This window comes from Ictidomys tridecemlineatus, chromosome 10, assembly GCF_052094955.1.
Source record: "Ictidomys tridecemlineatus isolate mIctTri1 chromosome 10, mIctTri1.hap1, whole genome shotgun sequence".
Taxonomy (NCBI): domain Eukaryota; kingdom Metazoa; phylum Chordata; class Mammalia; order Rodentia; family Sciuridae; genus Ictidomys; species Ictidomys tridecemlineatus.
The window spans coordinates 115,702,770-115,717,742 of NC_135486.1; the positions used below are offsets into that span (position 1 = coordinate 115,702,770).

The window sequence follows — 14,973 nt, forward strand, 5'->3', positions numbered from 1 at the left end:
CACAGTCTGTACAGTTTATACACAGAGCCAGGGACCCAGCCTGGGCCCCACATCTGCTACAAATATAGAGTTCTCTCTACAAAATAGAGATAATTTAGCCCCCCATAGCAGCTAGTGGGGGGGAGAAGAAAGAAGGGGAAGGAAGAACCAAGCTCCCGCCCCTCCGGGGGTGGGGGGTCAGAGGGCGGGGCCTGGCTGGGTGGGAAAAGGACAGGAAGGCACCATCAGCACTGAGGGTGAGGGGCAGTGAGTGAGGGGCTACAGGAGGGGGCCTAGAGGCAGGGGGCCCAGCTCTGGGGACACCAGAGTGGGGCCTCTGAGGTCAGTGTTTGTGATGGGGGTACACTAGTGTCTTTGGTAGGGGCTGAAGGCACCACTGGTGGGGATGGGGTTGAATAGGAGTCTTATAAATAGAAATGGGGGGTGACTTCAGTCCTAGGAACCCAGGAGCCAGGTGTAGACGACACAGAGCAGCAGCATGAGGACGACGTAGAAGAAGACGAAGCCACCCAGACCAGAGGGGGGCCAGACAGGCGGGGGGGCCTTGCCCCCCACCCGCTTCACAGCCTCTAATGTGGTCCACAGCCCCTGGGTGGTGCCCTGGAGGAGATCCGAGGGCGAGCACAGGTCAGCCTGGGAAGGGAAGGTAGGGCAGATGGACAAGGACAAAGGACAGATGTCAGCAGCAGCAGCCAGTCCTTCCCACCCCTGCCCTCACATGCCAAGGCCAGAGCCATGCCAACATGCAGACATGCAGGGCAGGGAGACGTGCGGGTGGTGGCATGTGATATGCTTCCTCTAGGAGCAGACACCCCTGTGAACAGAACCCTGCCATCCATGCAATGTGACCAGCTGAGCCCAGGACACTGCCACCCTCTACAGCAGACAATAGCCCCCATACATACCTCAGGTACCCCCATTTTTCGACAGGCTTCTAAGAAACTCTCCACATTCTTCCGAGACTTGAGAGCACTGAGCTTTGGCTGAGGATGGGTAAAGAAAGAAAAGAGAGTAAGGGAGAGGCCACAGAAGTCCCTGACCCATCCCCTATTTCCTCCCTGCACCCCAACTGACCACAGCAGGTGAGGGTACATGAATGAAGGGCACAGAGCGAGGCCGTAGCTGATTGGCCAGCTGACAGAGGATGACCCCATTGGCCAGAGCCTCACCCAGGTCCTCAGGCAAGGGCTGCTGCAGCCGTGACTCAAGGACCTGGGAGTAAGGGAGAGAGAAGCAGATGGGGTCAGTCAATAGGGAATGCACAAGTTCCCCTCTTCTACCTCACAGGAGGGCCAGGGTGAGAAAGGGTGTTGAGGGAGGGAAGAAGCTGGAGGAGTCACCATGCTGAGCCCAGGCCCAGCCCCTGAAGGTTCTACCTCTGCTTACCTGGCGCACTTGAGATACTAATTCCTTCTCATCTGGAACCTGGGGTGCTGGCCGAGGTCTCAAAACAGAGTCTGGGGAGGATGGGCCTAAGAAGAGGAAGGCATGGGCTGTCTCCACTACACACCATTGACTGCAACCAGCTGTCAGTGTCCGGCACCCACACTTCTTGTCTCTCTGCTTGTGGGATTTTCAACACAAAGGGACAACAGACCCAGAAAGCTTGCAGACCAGTGTGTGGCACTAGTCTCATGGTCAGGGCTTGCTGAAGGTAGGCAGTACTGGGGAGAACGGGGAGACCCACCTGAACCACTCTGAGAGGAGGAACGGAAGAGGAAACTGTTTGGTCTCTGAATGGAGCCTAGTGGCCGGGGAACAGGTGCTGTCGCTGGGGGCCAAAGTCAGGGAGAAGGACAGGTGAGAAAGATATACCCTCAGTGTCCCACTCTTCCCTCAGGACACCAGGTCCCAATCACCCCCATCTCTTCCCAAAGTCTCTGTCCTACCTGGTCCAGTCATAGGCAGGGACTCCTGGGGGGGAGGGGCAGGCACAGGGACTCCCTGCCCCCCTGAAGTTCCCGGTTGTGGTTCTATGGTATTAGACTTAGGCAGCCCGCTGAGAGACAGAAAGGGAATTAAAGGGGAGGATCAAGGAAAAGGTTTGTGGGCAGAGGTCACAGGGACGAAACCTACTTGTAGGTAGCCTGAGTGGATGAGGCAGCAGCACCTCCCCCAGCAGCCCTGATCCCCAGCTTCAGGAAACTGGAAGAAGATTGGGGGGGGGGGGTCAGCTGTGCCAGGCACCCCACGGACCTGAGGGGCAGAGCAGCTCAGGAGGTGCCTATGTCCACCCAGTCCCAGACCACTGTCCAGCAATAGCTCCAGTCTGTCCTAAACCCACACCTGTCCTTCCTGGGGGCACTCCATCCCCCACTCTGCTGTTGCTGCTGCTGCTGCCTCCGTTCACGTTCCTGCCACAACTGCAAAGTGTCAGGGCGCCGCCGTTCCTCCCCTGCCGGTTCCTCCCGCCTAAGGATGAAGACAAAGCAAGAAAGAAATACTGGCAGTCAGGGAAAGGGGAGGGGCCCAGGGACTGCAATATAGGGCAATGTGGGCTAGGAGCTGGGCTACCTGCTGCTCAGTGCCCTCTCCCCATCCCCTGCCGCAGGGCTTAATTCAGGTGGTGGCCGCTGTTCCTGAAAAGAGAACACAGTAAAGCTGAAGGAATCCCTGGTCCCCAGAGACTGCACCACCTCCCTCCCTCCAGCTCCCCTCCTGGAGGAGGGGCATGGCTGGTCCTCACCTCAGCAGCACCTCGCTCTTCATCTTCTCCAGGGACATGGCTATCAATGAAGTCAACCTGCTCTGGGTCTCCATCAGCTGGAGGGGAAGAAAACATCAGTCAGCAAGCAGATGAGGGCCTTTGGGCCCTCGTCCTCCCTGTGCCTCCCTGGCCCCACTCCACTACTCACCAGAGCCATCTTCTCTCCGTTCTTTGGGGGCCCGAGGTTCCCGGGCCAGCTCTGAGATCCGGAATGACAGCTCTGAAAATTCATCTGTTGACTGTAAAGGCAGAAGCACATATGGGAGGTGGGCTCTCTGCAGTGCTGGGGATTCACAGGGGATCTTGTGAGAGACTGAGAGTAGGGTCTGGGATGGTGGACAGACGGAAGGAAGAGCTCTAGCCACTGCCTGTCACTCTGAGAGCCAGAGGTATGAGGCAAAATGCCCCCCAGTGCAGAGGTTCTCTCCCAGGGCTGCCACCACCAATCACCCTTGGAAAAGAGCCTTACCTCATTACCAGACCACCTCTTGCTGCCGCTGTCAACGCTGTGGAAGCCTGAGTCCAGCCCACCATCGTACCGCCGTCCCGGGAATAAATCCTCAGCAGGGCTGGGGCCAGCCAGGGAGACCTGGTCAGCCCCATGCTGACAGCACCCACATCCTCCTACAGGAAATGAGGGGGTCTCTGGGGCCAGGAGGGGGCATGAAAATGCAAGGGCTTCCTTCCTTCCCACTGGGACTTACCAGGGACTAAAACTTGGGGGGCGGGAAGGGACCAGGTCCCCCAGGGCAGCCCCACGACGCGCAGCCTCTGTTGATAAGTACTTAAAGATGTGAAGCTTCCCCTTCAGGCAGATCTGCGTAAGGAGGCGCAGGAAGGAGAGTGAGGGGGAAAAGCAGCTTTCCAGATCTGGCTACCAAAGGTACCACAGTAACGGCCCCACTCCTGCCTAACTTCATCCCTGTCCCCAGGGTCCACCCAGCACCTCACCTGAGCAGGCGGGCATTGCAGGGGGTTGCTGTCCAACAGAATGACCTGCAGGTGCCTGAGGCGGCAGAAGGAGACCGGGATGTGGGAGACACGGTTACAGGAGAAATCCAGGCGGACCAGAGGAAGGTCCCCCAGCTCTGGGGGTGGGTGAGGGAAGAGTCAGCAGCAGACCGAGCCTGGGACCTTGTGCTCCCTTCCTCACCCTCTGTTCTGGTGGGTTGGTCACCCCTGACTCCATCACAGCCTCTGCCCTAGCTGGCTCAGGTCAATCCCCAGAAGCAATCTTCCTGGTCCTCTTCTTATTCACATCTGGTCCCTACAAGGCCTATCTAGACTTGAGTTCCCGCCCAGCCCTCACCTGTCTATCAATACTGCAACTGATCCCTCATTCTCAAGTGATCCGCATAAGACATGAGTCAAACAGTGATGCCCACTGCTCAAAATCTTCCTGTGCCATGCAGTCAGGACTACTAAGGCTGCCTGAGCTGTGCCCTCCCCAAGAGCATCCACTGGCTGCAGCCTCATCTCCCTGTGCTACCAGGACCTGCAACTTGGGCAAGGCTCAGTCTGTCCACAGAGATGGTGACTTTTGTTATTTCTCAAAAATACAAAGTCTGGATTTATGGCAGCCCTAGACACAGAATAGAAAAGCACAGCCCCTATCCAAGCGTGACCAAGGCATTCGTGATCCCCCTGCACTCCCATTTCCTACTTTGCTGCCCGCCCATCTGGATTCTCAGTTTCTGGGCCTTTCCACATCCTCTACACTCAGCTGAGAATAAACATGCAACTCCATCATCCAAGTCTATGTATCTTTCAAGGTTCACCTTAAGGGTCCATGAATCTTTCTAGACACCTCAGAGTCATGGAATTCATTGCTCTTTCTGTGTGTTCCCAAGACATTTTGCTTGGATCTCTTTTTATGGCCCAGGGAAAGCCCTGAACAAATGTTTATTTGTACACCTACTGCTATGGGTTGAATGTGTCCCCTAAATTTCATGAGTTGGAAACTAATCTCCAAATTCATATGTAATGGTGTTTGGAGGTAGAACCTGCGGGAGGTGACTAGGTCATGGGAGTTCTGTCCTCATGAATGGACTAATCCATTGATGGATTAATGGATTAATGGGTTATTGAGGGAGTGGTTTTGTTATAAAAGCACGCTCTCTCTGGCTTGCTTGCTGTTTTGCCACGTGATGCAGCACAAGGGCCTTGCCAGTTGCTGAGCAGATGCTCTTGGACTTCCCAACCTCTAGAACCATAGGCCAAAAACTGTTATTCTTTTTTTTAAGGGCAGAGTGGGTACTGGAGATTGAACATAGGGGTGCTTTTACCACTGAGCTGCATCCCCAGTCCTTTTTATTTTTTTGATAGAGAGTCTAACCAAGTTACTGAGGGTCTCACTAAATTACTGAGGCTGAGTTCTAACTTGTAATCCTCCTGCCTCAGCCTCCCAAGTTACTGGGATTATAGTCATGCAACAGTGCACCTGTCTAAACTGCTGTTCTTCACAAATTACTTGGTTTCAGATATTTTGCTACAGAAACAGAATATGGTTCAAGATGCCTACTGACTTATAAGAGAGAAGGTACAGGAAAGGGTGGGGAAGGCAAAGAAAATGAATAATCATCTGACTCCCCTCTTGTTCTTCAAAACCAAGTTCATACCCTTCCTGCCTTGGCCTGGCTTGCCCTTCTAACTACAACCACTTCCCTGCTGGAGGATGCTCCTTCCCATCTCCAACCCTTGCACATGGTGGTTCCTCTGCATGGATAAAGGATGGAGAATTCTCCTTCCAAGGTCAGTTTATGCTATGCCAGAGCTTCTGGGGAGAAGTCCTCCTCAGGTTTCCCAAGCAGAGCCCTGCCACCCCTCTAGCTCCCAGGGCTCAGCATCCTGCTCTAATGGTTCTCTATAAATTTCCCCATTAAACCATTAAGCCCTTGATTGTTGGCTCAGATCTTAATCACATCACCCACATTTATTTGACTCTCACATCTACCTGCCTTTTATGTAAAATGCAGGAAGCAAGCGCGCGCGCACACACACACACACACACACAAAAACAGTGCTGCCAAATAAAAGAAGGTGTGCCTTCTCCCAAGCAGAGGCTATCAAATGTTGTTGTGTCACAATTAGCTGGCTAGAATGGGGCCGCTTAGCATGACTTCTAATTCAGAGCCCTGGGGAGGAAGTGCAGAGCAAGGTAGGGTTAATGGTGATACTGGGTGACTGTGAAGGCCCCTTCTAACCTTGAGATTTTACGTGGAGCTAACCCACTCACTTACTCTCCTTTCTGTGCCTGTTCCCGTATTTGTAAAACAGAGATTGTAATCCATGCTTTACCAGCCTCAGAGGGTTGCTTGAACATAGCAAATAAAACCATTTACAGTTTGCTTTAAATACTGTAAAACCCAGTACAACTAAGACATGATTCTTCTTCAACCATTTCTTGCCTGTGACTTCTTCAAAGTAGATGCATTATTTCAGACTGAATTCTTGTTTCCCCCAAATTCATGTTGAAATGAATGGTGTGGGTCACTTGGGTGGCAATGGAGGTCATGAGGGTAGAGCCCTCAAGAATGGATTAGTGCTCTTATAAAAGAGACCTCAGACAGTTCTCCTTCCTGCCTTCCACAATTAAAAGTTGGCAGTCCCAGAAAACTTGGCAATAAGAAGAGGGCTCTCACCAGAACCTGACCACACGGGTACCCTAATCTTGGTCTCCTAGCTTCCAAACTGAGAAATAAGTTTCTGTTGTTTATAAGCCACCCAGTCTATGGTATCTTTGTTGCAGCAGCCTGAGATGATGAACACACACATGCATGCCCCTCATCCAATTCTTCATTTTCCTTACCATCAGGCAGGGTGCTTAGCTGATTCCTTCGAACATTGAGATCCCGCAGGGAACGAAGGCTACACAGCTCCACAGGAAGGGATTGCAGCTCATTGCTGCTTACATCCTGAAATCAAGAAAGTAGCTGGGAAGGGGTCATAAGACTAGGATCATCAGAAACTGTCCTCTTGTCTTTCCAGGCTACTGGCCTTTAGTCCAAGCCTTTCCTCAAAGATACTTCCTGCTTTCCCCAGATTCTCCCCCAAAGATCTCTAGTGCCTGGCTCTACAGTCCCTCTTCTAGCCCTGTTTCCCATCCTCACAAGCTGTCGCAGGCTTCCCAAGGTGCCAATGTCGGGAGGCAGGGCTCCCAGCTTGTTGTTGCTGACAATAAGCACTCGCAAGGGCAGCTGGCAGATGTATGGTGGCAGCGATGACAGCTGGTTTCGACTGTGAAGGGAGAAAAGAAGAAGGCTCACTCCCCAGTCACAGCATCCCAGCACTGCCCACTTTTCAGGGACAGGAAGGGTCATTCAGGGTACTAAGCACTGGTTCTTTAAGCCAATAAAGACCAGCTGCCTTCCTACCTGAGGTTGAGGTAGGTAAGGGCTGTGAGATTCCCCAAGGCTGGGTTCAGGCATCTCAGGCAATTGTGGTAGAGGCTCAGACCCTCCAGAGACACCAGCTGGCATGCTGCCTCAGGCACCTCGGGAAACCGGTTCCGGGACAGGTCTGGGGAAATCAAGTGCCAGGGGAGAGCTGTGGAAAGGCCAGTCCTGCACAGGGGTACTTTGAATGTCCTCTGGATCAGACATACTGCTCTCCATCCCCAGAAGACCTAAAGAATCAAGCCCATAAACCTGGGCTTCTGGAGAGACAACAAAGCCTTCTGCAAACTGGAGTATACACCAAGCATGACCAGAAAGGCAAAGGGAAGGCAAAGACCTTAGGGTCACCAGGCTGGAGAAGCCCAGATTTGGGGCAGGATAGAGATACACCAATCTCCAGATGAAGAGCTCTCCTGGAAGGGTGGCTGGATTTTGTAACTCTTACAGTCCCTTATGTTCTGAGATGCCAGGAGAGATAGAAGGCAAAAGGTCACAGGAGAGGATTATGGTCCCAAGAAAACAGTAAGGTGGGAGCTAAGGCATAAAGCATGTGGCTAGCATACACAAGGCCTTGGGTTCAAGTCCCAGCACCAAAAAGTAAAGAAAGAAAGAAGTAAAGAAACAGTAAAATGACAGGCTGGAAAGCTCAGAGAGAGAATATGAAAAATACCTGGGGACTCCTAGCAGAGTCCTCCTTCAACCTCAATCTGTTTTCAATACACGGAGAACCAGGGGTCACTATATCCTGGTTTTAGAGATTAAGAAAGGCCCTAGCACTAGATACAAGTTTTTGTTTGTTTTTCACTAGCCCCAGAACCAAAGGATTATGAAGTTCCATACTCCCAAGGACAGAGAGGCAAAGGGAGAAGGCTGAGATGAACAGAGAGCCAGTATCCTCAGGTCCTTCCCCTCTAGGCTCCCCTGCCCCAGGGTTGGCCTCCTTTTCACCCTCTTCTAGGCCACTGGTCTTCCTCTACTTCCCCTCAAGAGTTCGGGCTCCTTTGTATGTTATCTCAAGCATGTCAAGGAGTATGGGGACAGAAGGGGAAGAGGAGGTGAGAGGAGGGAAGGAGCTGTTACCCACTCTATCTCAAGCAGTATCTTGCCATGGCAGTGCCAGGAGGCAGGACTGGAGATGCCCTTCAGACTGGAGACACTGGCTGCATAGACCTATATAAGTCAGTGTCTGTTTGCTCAGCCCAGTCTCCACTGGGAGGGGCCCAGGCCTGCTGGGGAAGTCCCAGGCAACAGAACTTCTTTGAGGGCCCTCTGGTGGTGTGAGGGGGACCAGGGAGGGAGCAAAAGCAGAGGGGGTGTGGAGAAGCTAGGACATATTCCCCAAGGAAATGAGTCTTGTGACAGGAAATCAAGTGGAAATTATCCATCAGATTGTTTCTGGTAGGCTCTGTTTGCTAGAGTGAGGACAGCCTGATGTCCCAAGAATCACTCCCTCTCCTGCTCTGCTCCAGCCCCGGTGCACAGACAGAAGACCTAGCACTAAATAAGACGGTTCCGGAGAGGGTGGGAGGACAGCATCTGTTCTCCCAACCGCACTCAACACCTGCCTGCTTCCTCTGTGTCTACAAATGTATTTTGTGTGTGTGCATGTGGATGAAGTGGGTGGAGACCAAGTTCTGATGGGGTAAGCTAGGAACGGAAGGGAGCCCAGGCTGGAGGAGGCAGGGCCCAGGGGGCACAGGATGTGGTCTATGAGAGAATGAGCGACACTTCTCCTTTGCTTGAACAGCCCTTCCTCCCCCACCTTAGGACTATTTGGCCCAGGGAACAGTCCATGGGGTTTCAGGGACCTAAGCATAGGAAACATTCAGGGAAGATGAACAGCAGGAGAGAGTTCAGAATGACTTGGCAGCAGACTGCTGAAGCAGTATGTCTGAGTTAGAGAGCAAGGAGATGCAGAGGGCAGGGTAAGGGCAACTCTGTGTTTTTGTCACTTCCCCTTTCCACACCAGGCTAGGAGCACTCCATTTGGGGAAAGGGGACAGAAGAGAGAGATCTGGATGAGATGGAACCTACCTGGTCTAGAACCCGGCCCTGAAAGGACCGAGAAGGGCACACAGGGGTTCTAAGGAAGCTGGGATTTTCCGCTTCACTACACAAGCTGCACCCTGAGCCGGAATGCTGGGGGAGGAGGCTGAGAGGGGTCAGAAGTTGGGAGGGGCCCTGGAGTTCTTGGTAGTTTTCCCCAAGAGTCCACTCACTGAGACAGAGCCCCATGAAAGTACAGAATAACATTTGGTCTTTGTCAAAAAACAAGCAACGGGGAGGGGAAAGGGAACAGACAGCAAGTGTCACACAGCTGCTGAGGTCAATCTGGAGCTTGAGGGTTGGAGGGGGGCCTGGGAAGGATAGGAATGGCTTGTGGGGCTCACCCATTTCCTGAACTCACAGCATAGTGAACAAGAAAAGCAAAGAGGTTTAAATTGGTTCTCCCCGGGGCTGGGGATGTGGCTCAAGCGGTAGCGCACTTGCCTGGCATGTGTGCGGCCCGGGTTCGATCCTCAGCAGCACCACATACCAACAAAGATGTTGTGTCCGCCGAGAACTAAGAAAAAATAAATAAATGTTAAAATTCTCTCTCTCTGTCTCTCTCTCTGTGTCCCCCTCTCTCTCTCACTCACTCTTTAAAAAAAAAAAAAAAAAAAAAAAAAAAAAAAAAAAAAAAAAAAAAAAAAAAAATAAATTGGTTCTCCCCAAAACAGTAGAGGGAGTGTGTGCTTGGGCCAGCCTGAGTGTTTACAGGTGGTCAGTCACCTGCTTGAAGAAAAATGCACTCTTTCATCCAGCCCCAGAGCCCTGGCCTTGAAGATAACAAAAAGTGGAGGAGGTTCCTCACACCCCAGCCTAGGCTAGGGTGGAGCTGGGGAATGCAATCCTCCTCTCTGCTGATCCCCACCCCTAGCTGCCAGCCCAAGGTCATAGGTTGCCTCCTGAGCAGCTGAGGCCTGACTCACCTGTCAAAGTAGAACCCCCCACCAGCCACCTTCAACAGACACTAGGATGCAGACAGCATGATTAGAGGGATTCTGAAGGCGGAACGTGAAAGAGGAGTCTCCAGAGGCCCAGCACTCCCGGCTAGGAGATATATTTCCTTTTGGCAACTGCCTCAAGTCCTTCGCGGAGGAAAAGCAGAAATTGAAAAGGGAATTCTAGGATCCCTATGAGGTCACAGGCTCCAAAGTGACTTCATAGACACAGGAAAGAGAGTGAGTCTCAAATAAGGGGTTCAGGGATAATGAGCGGAAGAGCATAGGGAGAAGAGTTAAGGGAGGCAGATTTGCTTCTTTCCCATAGGCTGGCTAGGTGAAGAGTAGAGAGGGTCTGGGACTTTAGGGGGCGGGACTACGGCAAAGAAAGCAAAAACATCCCGTTGTTAGAAGCGATCCATGGGAAACGGGTGCCCGGGGCTGCTCGGATCTCGGTGGAACGGGGAAGGAGTTGGAGACAACGAGAAGGGAGAGAAAGGTGTAGTTAGAAAAGCCCATGGGGGCTGCTTTATGGAACTAAGGTTGAAGAGGCCATGCAAATGAGCCAACCAGGTGAGGGGCGGGACCACTCTACAGGTGCGCAATATGCAAATAAGAGGGGAAGTGTCTCATAATGCTCCGCCAGAGACTCTGGGTGTTCTGTGTAAACTAGAAGTGCGCTCATTGTCCAGTGGTTCTTACAGCAGGGAGGGGGTGGTCGCAGCCTTATGCCAATCAGGAGGGGCGTGCACCCCCACCGCCAGGTGAAGGGGCGGGTCAAACTCGCAAGCGGGGAGGGGGAACAAGAGGGGGCGGGGCTATGCAAATGAGGGTCGCAGTGAGACCCTGGGCCGGGCGCACTCACCAGCCTGGGTGATGTCTGACAGGTCGTAGCTGCGGGCCGCGCCCCGGGGGAAGTGCTTCAAGCGCCGATTAGACAAGTTAAGGGTCCCGGTGGCCACGGCCTCCTCTAGGGCCCGCTCTGCGCTGCGGCTCCCGGGCAGACCCGGAGACCCTGGCACGGGGATCGTGGCTGCCGACTCCTCACCCCCGGCGGCGAGAGGGGCCGCTACAGCCGCCGCCATCCGCTCCCGGCGGCTCCCGCTGCCTGACTGACGGGACCGGCCGTCCCTCCTTCCCCCTCCCCCTCCTTGGAGCCGCCGTAGTCGCCTCAAGGGGGAGGAAACGGGGTCAGGGACTCGGCGGACCAATCGTGGTCCGAAGAAGCGTCGGAGGCCACTAATCAGAACCCGCCCGGGGGGTGGAGCCTCCGGCTCAGGAGCCGGGAGAGGGGAGGGAGGGGGAGAGAATGGAGCGCTCGCCAACGGCCGACGCTCCGGGCCGGCCCACCCCGCGCAGCCGCATCCAATCACAATGCTCAGAACTAGAGATGGAGCCAATCAGGTCCTACCAGGAGGCGGGGACACCGGTACTCTACTAAGAGAGATAGAGACTGAGACCACAAGCCGGAGGCACGTGGTCCTCTTCTAACGAAGGCCAATCGCAAGCAGATACAGGCGAGTGACTGTCAAGAAGGCCAATTAGCGCCTCCGGAGGGAACCTGGCCCGGCCTCTTCTCTGAGGGACGGCTCTACCTACCAATAGCATGGGCGAGAAGGCGGTCCCTTCGCTAAGAAGGAGGCGGGTGAGCTAGAACTTTGAGACTGAGGTAAAGAAAGTGAGCGCCGGGCGCTGGGCCGGATGGGACCGCAGTGCAGGGGCTGGATAGTGTATATAAGTTGGACATGTTAGGAAGCTAGCTGGCGTCGAGGGCGTGAGAGAGGCCGATGAGAACCTGAGGCCAGCTCACAGGCTTTGGTCTCAGCTGTGGAGGCCCCAGGGCTATTTCCGCCTGAGGAGTCTGAGGACTGACTCCCCTCATCCCTGGGCAGAGGGCGGCGGCTTCCCTGAGCCTATAGACCCCCAGCTCACGGAGGGGGAATGTCCTGGCCTGCGAGCTTCACCAGAGAAGCTTCCCTGGGCAGGAATGGTGACCACCCGTCCTAAGGATTTTAGAGGCTAGAAAGGACCTCTTGGTGTAGAACAAGACCTTCGTTTTACGGATGAGGAAACTGAGGCAGAGAGAAGTTGATGAGTTAGCAAGAGCAAACAGCAGGACCCTGACTGCTGGCACCCCAAACTAGGTCTCAGTCCTCTACGTGGGGTCCTTCCTCACTTCCTCTGTGTTTAGAGTGGACAGTGTCTGCTCGAAATCTCTTGTTTACTTCTCAGAATGAAATGAAGAAAGGGAACCAAATGCAGAAAGTGCTTGTTCTGTCCCCTTGAAAGTCATACCACCCTTTGCAGCCCCATAAGACCCTCATAGAGTCCACTTCGTATGCTGCTGGTTGCCTGATCACCAATAACTGAAGTTGCTTTCTCCTAAGTCACATCTCAGATGTTGATAGGCCTAAATGTTTATTAAATTGTTAAAATTTCTTCTTAGGTGCCCCAAAGGAGCAATTTGCTAGTTACTATAAATAAGGAAGTTGGAGTGGGTGGTGAACAATCTGTTGGTTAGCTAGTCAAAGAATGGATCTATAATTTGGTGCTGTGCAGGTTGGTTGTCTAACAGGACTGAGTCCCTGGAAGAGCCAGCTACTCCTTGGATTTGTTGTTGCAGATCTTCTGCCCCTACCTGGTCAGATACAACCTTAACTCCTGCTATTTCTCCTAAATGTCACCCCCATAGAAGAAGCCAATCACCTAGGCTCTGGGAGATAGATTCTAAGCTTTCAGAGCAAATCCATCCATATTTCCCACCTTAATAGCCTGTCCCTTTGTACCTGCAGTGATGTTACTGGTCCTCCAGAAAGCAATCTGCTTTTGAATGTGTTTTCTTAAGATTGTAAGTTTGTGCCAAATTGTTCCCACATTCATCTGCTATGTGCCTTTGTGAGCAAAGTAGTCAGAGCAGAGTCCTCTTTCCTCCTCACCTATAAAATTGAGTTTATACTTTTTTTCCTTTTTTTTTTTTTCCTTTTCTGAGTTTATACTCTTAAACTGAAGTGCCTGGAGGCCCCAGCCTGCTGAGATATGGAGGATTCATCAGTGTTAGGAAACACTGATGGAAAATATGAAATATGGAAAATCTCCTACTATTCCCTGAAAGTCAAGGCCTCATCTACCAGTAGTTTGCACTTTATTTGTCTAGTAAAATGCAAAGCTCATAAGCATTCCAGTAGCTAGAGCTGATCTAGAACCCAGGAACCAGGTCCGTGGTCCAGGTTAAAGCAAACAGGTCACAGTGGCTGGACAGTGAGGTCATAGAGAGGTTTGTTTGTCCCAGACTCCATGGGGGAGGGGCCTAGGAGGTAGAGGGGCCCCAGAGGTCCCCCAAGCCCAGGCAGGGGACATGGTGTGGGAAAGGCAGCCAGGACAGGGGCCAGGGAGCTGAGTACGGGGGGCCAAGGGGCCCGGAGAGATGAGGGCAGGAGCAGGGAGGGGACAGGCAGGATGGTGAGGAGAAGCCGGAGACAAAAGCTGCAAAAATTGACCGGGCTGTGCGGACGGGAGGAGGGGCTCAGGGTGAGGGGGTGGCAAGGCAAGGGAAGGGCAGGGAGATGATGGCAGCAAGAGATCTGGGGATGGGTTATGTCAAGGAACAAAGCGGACAGGGAGGGTTGGCCCAGGGACCTGGAGAGAGATGGGAGGATTTGACAGCACAGAGCTGGAGTCAGATGAGCCCCAACAGGAATTTATGAAAGACAGGTCAAGAGCAGGGAGAAAAAGAGGTGGGGCCCTCACAGGACCCCCCATACTTCCCCTTTCCCTCTGCAGGTGAAGCGGAGCTGTCCTTCTTGTGGCCCAGAGCCAGGAGGTGAAGAGAAGAAGGGAAGAGGGAATCCTATTTCTGTTCAGTTGTTTCCCCCAGAGCTGGTGAGTCTTAGGAGCTGAAGTATTGAGAATGAAGGACTGGGGGCCAGGCCACTAGGGGCTCCCAGTGACCTCCACTTCCTCCCTGCTGCCTCCAGGTGGAGCATATCATCTCATTCCTCCCAGTCAGAGATGTAGTCGCCCTAGGCCAGACCTGCCACTACTTCCATGAAGTGTGCGATGCTGAAGGAGTGTGGAGACGCATCTGCCGCAGGCTCAGTCCACGCCTTCGAGAGCAGGGTTCTGGGGTCCGGCCCTGGAAGAGAGCTGCCATTCTTAACTGTACACCTTCCCCAGCACCTACCTCCCTCCTTGCTTCTGTCCTTTCTTATTCTGGGAAACCTCCTGCTCTGTAAAGTTGCCTGCTGACCTCTGCACTCCCTGTCAACCTCCCAGCCCTTTTCTCTGGAAGAAACTTATCAGATACAAACATAGTCCATTGAGTTTCCTATAAGGCTCTGAGGCCACCCTCCAATATATACATAGTCCTTCCCTCCCACTGCCTCCATTAGCATCCCTGCCAAGTCTCCCTCCATACACCAGCTCTTTAAATCTATTCCCCAAACCTGGAGTTTTCCTTTTCTAAACCAAGGATTCTGAACCTTGTCACCATTGACAGTTTGGGTGAAGTAATTCATTGTGGGGCTCCTGTGCACTGTGGGGATGTTAGGGGCAGCTCTGGCCTCTACCCACTAGGTTCCAGTTGCAACTCCCCTAGTTGTACCAACCAATGTCTTCCAAGGGACAAAATCACCCCTAGCTTGAGAACCATACTGTAAACCCCTGCCACTCCAGAGAGCCCCTATCCAATTACTTCTTTCACACACAGGGAGATTAGGGGAGAAGACTGATCCAGAAAACAGATCCACAGCTGGGGGTGAGGGAAGGTTACTGGCCTTTCTTGGTCATTCCTTTTCACTTCTCTTTCTGCCTCATTTCTGTGGATTTGTTCTTATGTTTCCTTGATGACTCTGATGCAAGGTCAGACCAAAGAGGTGCTTATTTAAAAGCA

The 14,973-nt window shown here is 53.0% G+C and overlaps 2 protein-coding genes across 7 annotated transcripts in view; one reads left to right on the forward strand and one right to left on the reverse strand.

Moving 5' to 3' along the window:
- On the reverse strand, positions 1–11,240 carry Lrch4 (leucine rich repeats and calponin homology domain containing 4). Of its 2 annotated transcripts, XM_005328457.5 has the most exons (18): positions 10,951–11,239; positions 7,081–7,225; positions 6,817–6,943; positions 6,516–6,621; positions 3,659–3,795; positions 3,412–3,524; positions 3,177–3,276; positions 2,856–2,946; positions 2,687–2,763; positions 2,515–2,579; positions 2,287–2,412; positions 2,077–2,145; positions 1,890–1,999; positions 1,688–1,771; positions 1,387–1,472; positions 1,075–1,212; positions 906–983; positions 1–633 (listed from the first exon to the last, which is right to left on the reverse strand). In XM_005328457.5, exons 1-18 carry the CDS (start codon positions 11,168–11,170, stop codon positions 436–438), a joined length of 2,070 nt encoding a protein of 689 aa, XP_005328514.1. In that variant the 5' UTR covers positions 11,171–11,239; the 3' UTR covers positions 1–435. The 2 variants fall into 2 exon arrangements, with proteins under 2 accessions (XP_005328514.1, XP_040134307.1); XM_040278373.2 differs by lacking the exon at positions 2,077–2,145 and having other exon boundaries at positions 10,951–11,240.
- Fbxo24 (F-box protein 24) overlaps positions 10,799–14,973 on the forward strand; it is a 12,817-nt gene continuing 8,642 nt past the window's right edge. Inside the window, exons 1-3 of one of the 5 annotated variants that reach the window (XM_078023800.1) lie at positions 10,799–10,849; positions 13,866–13,964; positions 14,060–14,243. In XM_078023800.1, coding sequence (XP_077879926.1) covers positions 10,814–10,849; positions 13,866–13,964; positions 14,060–14,243 — 319 coding nt within the window. In that variant the 5' untranslated portion in view covers positions 10,799–10,813. Of the gene's footprint in view, positions 10,850–11,415; positions 11,731–13,526; positions 13,614–13,865; positions 13,965–14,059; positions 14,244–14,973 lie in introns of those variants that run through there. The other 4 variants (XR_013426847.1, XM_040278376.2, XM_078023801.1 and 1 more) reach the window with 4 other exon arrangements.

Bases quoted from the DNA above. Each gene is read 5' to 3' on its own strand.
- Lrch4 (XM_005328457.5), bottom strand. From the start codon at position 11,170: ATGGCGGCGGCTGTAGCGGCCCCTCTCGCCGCCGGGGGTGAGGAGTCG. The intron at 3,277-3,411 runs GTAAGTCCCAGT...GGCTGGCCCCAG, and splicing joins CCCCCAAGTTTTAGTCCCTG to CCCTGCTGAGGATTTATTCC. The intron at 2,413-2,514 runs GTAGCCCAGCTC...CTTCATCCTTAG, and splicing joins GAGAGGGCACTGAGCAGCAG to GCGGGAGGAACCGGCAGGGG.